The 7,036-nt window shown below is 43.0% G+C and overlaps 1 protein-coding gene across 1 annotated transcript; it reads right to left on the bottom strand.

Annotated features, from left to right (window-relative positions):
• Positions 1-3,589: 3,589 nt before the first annotated feature.
• LOC121046324 lies at positions 3,590-4,633 on the bottom strand. The gene has a single exon (XM_040500438.1). The coding sequence runs from the start codon at positions 4,631-4,633 to the stop codon at positions 3,590-3,592; it is 1,044 nt and encodes a 347-aa protein (XP_040356372.1).
• Between the last annotated feature and the right edge of the window lie 2,403 nt (positions 4,634-7,036).

Here is a 7,036-nt window from a genome sequence, read left to right as displayed (position 1 = left end):
AGCGGCAAAGGAGAACCTCTACCCGACGGACTTTATGGAACCAACTCTCCCATACTCCCAGTTGGGGCTTCATATTGTGAAGCTTGTTCTTTTTTTCCAAATCCCAATCCAACTGCCATGAGTTGATAATCGATTTCTGTATGATCGGTTTCAGGTCTTGGTCTGGCAGGCCAAGAGGCAGTTTGGGGCATTCTTTTGCAGAGGCAGCAAGCAAGTCTGCCTTCTCATTGCCACAAATGCCCACGTGGCTCGAGACCCAGCAGAATTTGATCTGGTGTCCTAGTTGAAGTGATCGGTTTAGTCGTACCCAAAGACATTGCACGAGAAGGTTCTTACTGTCTGCTAAGGACGAAACGATTAGAAGAACGCTCTGGGAGTCGACAAACAGAATTGCTGTCATAATATTGTTCTCTAATAAGTATTCAACAGCCATTAAAATACCATACAATTCAGGAGTAAAAACATTTGCATAAGTGTGGAGTTGTCGAACTTTCCTGAAGGTAGTGGAGTAAACCGCACACCCCACGAAGGTTGACGTTTTTGATCCGTCAGTGTAAAAGTGTGAGCAGTCCTTGTATTTCTGTTCCAATTCGGCGAACTCCCGCTGAAGAACGAGTGGAGAAGTAGCTCTGTTTCTGTACTTGGCCAGTGACCAGTCACAAGAGATTGGCAGAAGGTCCCAAGGCGCAACTCTCTCATTGCTCCTCAGCAAAGCAGCTTCACTAAAGGGGAGATGGAGCGATGTTGCCATGCTCTGTACTCTGAAACTCAGGGGCGGAACAATGCTGGGCTTGTTTTCATAGAGTCGGAACGATGTAAAAGGTTGAAGGGCGTCGAAAGTGGGATGTTGAGGATAGCTGTATGTCTTGTAAGCATAACAAAGACTCAAATATTGCCAGCATACAAGCTAAGTACAGGTGATGTTCGAAACGCTCCCGTGGCAAGTCTGAGCCCCAGATGATGGATGGGGTCCAACGTTTTAAGGGCAGACGGACGCGCTGAACCATAAACAATCGCGCCATAGTCCAGGCGGGACCGCACCAAGGAGTTATAAAGTCGCAAGAGGCACCGTCTGTCAGACCCCCAGGACGTATGCGACAGGACTTTGAGGATGTTTCATGAACGTAGGCATTTCTGTTTTCAACTCTTTCAAGTGGGGTATAAAAGTGAGCTTTTTATCAAATATTATCCCTAAAAACTTGTGTTCCTCCTTTACAGATATAGAAACGTCATTCAAGTGCAACACTGGATCTGGAGACAGGCCACGGAGGAGTGAAAAGGGAACGCAGACTGTCTTATCAGGAGATAACCTGAAGCCATTTTGATCAGCCCACTTGCTCACCTTATTGATTGTGAGCTGCGATTGCCGTTCACAGTTGGACAGGTTAAAGAGGAGAATTATATCTCCGCATCATCCAGATACATTGAATAGGATACAGATGGTGGTATAACCTTAGCCAAACTATTAATCTTCACGGCAAAAAGTGTAACGCTTAGTACTCCACCCTGAGGGACGCCGTTCTCCTGGAGAAAGACATCCAAAAGGATGGAGCCCAATCGCACTTGGAGGGTCGAACCCGTCAAGAAACTTTGAATACAACGAAGTATGCGACCTCGGACACCATACCCAGGCAAAAATGTAACCTCTGGTTCCAGCTGGAACCAGTTGGTTCCAACTGGAAGTAAGATGGTTCCAGTTGGAAACAGCTTGAAAAACAACGTTTCCAGCTGGAGTCGTCAAACTCCAGTTGGATCCAGTTGGAGTTGGAAACGGTCCAGCTGGAAAAGTACTGGATCCAGTTGGAGTTGGAAACATTCCAATTGGAAAAGTACTGAATCCAGTTGGAGTTGGAAACATTCCAACTGGAGTTCCCAAATTCCAGCTGGAGAAGTACTGACCCAGCTCGACCGTTTCAGCGGGGATATAAACAAATTTCGGTTGAAGGCCTCTGAAAACGTGGAGTTGCAGACACCATTCCAGTTAAAAAGTAGTCAGCTAGGGTACCAATGATTTACTATATCAGTCAAAAATGTTTACTGTAAACGACTTCATTTTCACAAATTGCCTACATTTCACGAAAAATAGGTCCCACAAACAATTCCGGTAAAATGTAAACACATTGGAATCTATATTGAGATCCTACCGGATCGCAAAATTGAGAAACCACGAATTATTCCAAAATGTCAGCTTTGATCTAAATTGCTAAATATTGAGCCCGTGAAAATTAAGTCGTTATGGTATGTAGAGAGGCTAAGGACAAATGGGAGTTTTCATAATAGGTTTCAATCCTGAAGTAGTAATCCAAACAAAAATAAAAGGTATTTTTGATTAAACAATTCATTTGTTCATCAAATAGGTCACAAATAAATAAAATCTTTATACAGATGGGAAGACTAAGGATGGCCGAGTTCAATGATTCATTCTTAGAAACAAAACTTTCGTCCCATATTATCTATCAGCAGTCTACTAGGATGGAGCTAACAATATAGTATATTATAGTCATATTTTAGACAATGGCAAAAAATGAACTTTTGCCAAGGGGCCCCAATTCTTTTTAACAACTACAAGTATAAATGATAAAGTATAATGGATATAAATACAAATATACACATCTCGAGCACAGCATACACGTGGTTATTCAAAAAAGTTCATGAAAATTTAACTTCAGGATAACATACCGAAGGCTAGTAAAGCATAATGCCGCGGGTGCAGGTTTGCTGCTGGTGAACACACCAAATCATGCGAGCTCGAAAACACAGGCGAAAAATCACATGTTCCTACAAAGCTATGGCTCTCCAAATCTGGCGTTGGCACCAAAATGTGTAGCACGTGACCTCCACTACAGAACAGTAGTACTGGCAGCTCTACACATGTTGCCTGCAGTTTACATTTGCTATTTTTCTAGGGCACTGGACACTTATTTTGACAGGCTACATGTCTTGCGTTTAAGAAAATGCCTATGCCGGTGATAACGCATGAACGCAAAAATGTGTAGAAAATAAAAGAACATGGGGCAAATAAATTTGACATTATTGCAGAGCTAGCTGTGGAAATTTTAAAATTTCATTGATTTCAACTTTGCTGGAATTTTAATGAGCATAAATGAAGCACATTCTAATCTTTGACAATTTATAAACATAAAATAAAGTGCATTGTAATCTTTGACTTGTATTATTTCTAAATTGTCTTTAAGATATTGTAAACGACCTCATTTTTTATAATGGATATTTCTCATATTTTGAGAACCCTAAGTGTCGGAAAGATTTTGCTATAGAGTATTGTATCCTATGTGTTCTTAACCGTGGGGCTATTTATTTGCATGGTAAATTAACTGCACATTTTTCCAAATCGCCAAGTTTACAAAAACTTAGGTCTTGACTAAGAGTAAGTCATTACATGCATTTGTTTATGGAAGTTGTACCAGTAGCTAGGAACAGCATGACAGGAAAATTATGACCATTCATATTGATTCACGAGATCACAGAAGTAGTTTTGTTGAAAGCCCATGAATATGCATGGACGTATGTGTTCATCAACTCTGAATTCTTTTCTGTGGACGTTGCACCACTTCTTTCAAGTGAGCAGGTGTCAGTGAAGACAACACCTTATACTCATTCGAGCATATGAAGAGCTGCACCTCACCGCTGTGGCTACGAGTAAAGAGATAATTCTGTCTATCACGCTATACGTTCCATCCCCTAGACGCACAGCTGCACAGCTTGTTTTCGTTGGCCTCTTGTATTTCTTGCTATGAAACACTTCATCGTTCACAACCATCCTCTCATACTCGCAAATCTGACTGCCTTCACAGCCAGTGCTGTTCTCAAAAAATAATCTGAGTGAAACTTCCACTCTTTTTGGTTTACCCAAAGGCCTGGTGCCTACATGCCGTGGCTGTTTCTTTGTAGAAAGAAGATCGTTGATGTCACCATTTGTTTTGCACATATCCAGTTTACTCTTCAGCAAAACTCGCGATGCAATCTGAATGGGCACTCCATTCGACGAAGTTACAAGCTTCAACAGCTTTCCTATGTTACTTTCAAAACTGAAACACGAGTGTGCCCAGAGGGGGCCAAACTGCACAACGCATTTTGGAAGGTGAAGGAGCAGATGTATGTTGTATGTCATTGCAACCTTTGTGTATAGGAACTGCATTTGAACAACAAACTGAACGAGAGTTTGAGTTGCTATAGCAATGTCTTCTGGCGTTACCTCGTCTTTCAGGAGATGAAATATGCGTGTCGCAAGCAGTGTCCAGTGTTCTAGAAATGCAGCAGGAAGTACATCCCGCAGACAAGGGAGACTGTAATAAAGCAGCCACTTCTGCCACTCTGCCGCCTTCCACAACTTCCTAAACATCAGGGACCTTGGAAGGCGGTTGAAACATTGTGGAGGCCGAATACAACAAAGTTTGCTGTCAATAAGAGCAAGCTTCTTTGGATCTCCAATGTAGTATGGTTCGCCAGGGCAGGAAAGCCATATCTCTGTGAGCTGCCTCGAGACACCCAGGAGTACGCAATGCATGTAATCTGGAGAGAACGACCAAACAATGTCAAAACCCTGCAAATTAATCAGTGGACACGGGCCCTTCACACCACGAACAATGGCATCGTTTTGTGCTGCTTTCCGCATGTCATCAAGCATATCTTCTTCTGTCCTGTCTGGAGATGGCCCAGCATCCACCGTGTACTTCACAGTCCCTGCAATGTAATAAAACTAAATGTTGCAATCGGATTAAACCGAATTGGGCGGTTTCTCCCTGACACACATCCCGCTCAAAATCTCACCGGACTCCATGCTGACGCACCCTCACGCTATACATTTCAATCGGTGGATTCACTTTGTTAAGATTTCATGAGATCTTTTACACTGTGATGGACCACGTCAGCCGGTGCGGTCAGGGACACTAAGGAGCACTGGCTGGTATTCGAGTCTTATATGGGCCAGTCGTTAATTAAAGATAAGATGAGACGGCGCTTGAATAAACATCTCGATTGTGGCAAAATAGCCCCAGCAGGTACAACCGAGTCATCTTCGATGAGAGACAGAACCATGCAAGCATGGGCTCAAGTCATGCAAACATGGCGCTGTATGCTTCTAAGATTTATGAACACTGAAAACAATACTGGCAAAGAATCGCTTACATGCAAATGAATAAGAAATATGGCAAAAGAAATTGGCCAGTACAATTGGAAAGTATGTTTCGAAAGCAAAATGGTGCTTTGTGAAATGACCCTATACACCAACTCGTGTTTACAAACAGACCGGAGCGCCCCTAGCTGACGCCACCGGCGCCTTGCATGCGCGATGGAGTGTGAGCAAGAACCTTGCTGTCGCCCATAAACAAACCATTGAAATGGGATGTCGTCGGTGTCAGTGTGAGTCCCCCTGCCGTTTTTCACCTTCGAATTGTTCATTCTACGTCTTCCTGGCAATGTTTGACTACTTGAGTGGCCTCATCGAAATTACCGACGCTCGTTACACCGCAAAACTTAGTGTGAATAATGTGACATGCGGCGATTCATTCAGCGTGGACGCCGCAGAATGCACGTTAAAGCCTGATTCGCTTGATATTTCGCTCGCAATTTTCAGTCGCGACGTCACTCGGGCTGCCAAAGCGTGAACCGTAACAAAGATGCTCAACGTGAAAATCGCAAGCAGAATGTGACCAAGTGAATCGAGCATAACAAGTCGGTGATGGCCACTGGTAACAATAATCAACATCTCCTTGCATCTACTGATTATATCCAGCCTGCTTACCAACCTTCAAATTTAAGTCTTTTGAGGCCTGCACTTACTTTTTATCGCAAGTACCATGCCAACATTTGGTCTACGGGCCTGCGTCGTCTAAGAGAGCAGATGACAAGCAAAAACGTTTGAAAAAGCAGACGACAGTTCGAACGATCAGCTGGCCGTTAGACATTGAAGACGCACTGAACGTAGTTCACAGGTGGTCCGCACAACTTGACGGTTTTCTGGCGTTCATGTTGGAACAAAACAAATAAATGTGATGACCAAAAGTATCCGTGAATTCAACCCAAAGTGCTCCCCGCCCAAGCAATCGTTTTCCAACGGCATCTGCTTTTCACTTTTCACGGCACATATCCAGATTCTCGGACGAACCGAACACGTGAAAACTGACCTTCAAGCCTTTCTCGACTTTCGGTACACCCAGTTGCGGCGTTTTGACGAAAAGGCAGGTTTTTGTCTAATTCCTTTCAAAACAGTGCAGGGATACGCGTTCACATGGGGACTTCCACTCACAGCCCTAGACTGGAAGTGCGCCCGACGCGCCACCACCGCCCCGTGGCGTCGTAACAGAGTTGAGTTTGTGTATAGAAATTTGGAATTTCCATTAAATCTGATAGCGTATGCATGAGATGTTATAAAACTTTAGCAGGTGGCGAACTTCACAAGTTTACATTGCAGTCAATTGCCCCACTGTCATAAAGTAATTTCCTCACCTTCGACCAACTCTCCTGGGTGGTAGCACCAGCTGCAACCAAAATATCCATTGTACTGCCGTACATTCTGCATGGAAGCCCTGGCTGGTGCATCAGCGCAGCAACAAAGACAAAACACCTGTTTGGGAAGAAATGTCAAACATTTAATGGCCTCATTCACTCAAAGCTCCATTGCATATAAAACTGTGACAGCATAAAAATGAAGTAGAAGCTAAGTCCAGTGTGCACTCATTGCCTTCCACTGTGCTTAGGTTTTGTGTACATACCAGCGTCATCAAGATTAGAAACATTGTGCTGAACTCTGAACTTTTGTCTTTTTTAAACTGACACTGATCATGGCCAAATGGCAGTCATTGAAAAATTGTTTTAAGTTTTTTAAGCAAATGTAAGAAAGAATGAAATAGATATTTTTCGTAGAACTTTGACAGTATTATGCCATAATTATAAAAGTTGGAAGCTTTATGAGGAATTCAGGTTTTTAAGTATATATGCATATTAAGAGCAAGTTTATAAAGCATTTTTATATATCAAATCCGAATAATGGCTGAAAGGAGGAAGGCAAATATAGTTT

The sequence above is a fragment of the Ixodes scapularis genome, unplaced genomic scaffold (assembly GCF_016920785.2).
Source record: "Ixodes scapularis isolate PalLabHiFi unplaced genomic scaffold, ASM1692078v2 PGA_scaffold10__122_contigs__length_95168666, whole genome shotgun sequence".
Taxonomy (NCBI): Eukaryota; Metazoa; Arthropoda; class Arachnida; order Ixodida; family Ixodidae; genus Ixodes; species Ixodes scapularis.
This window is presented reverse-complemented; position numbering and strand designations above follow the sequence as displayed.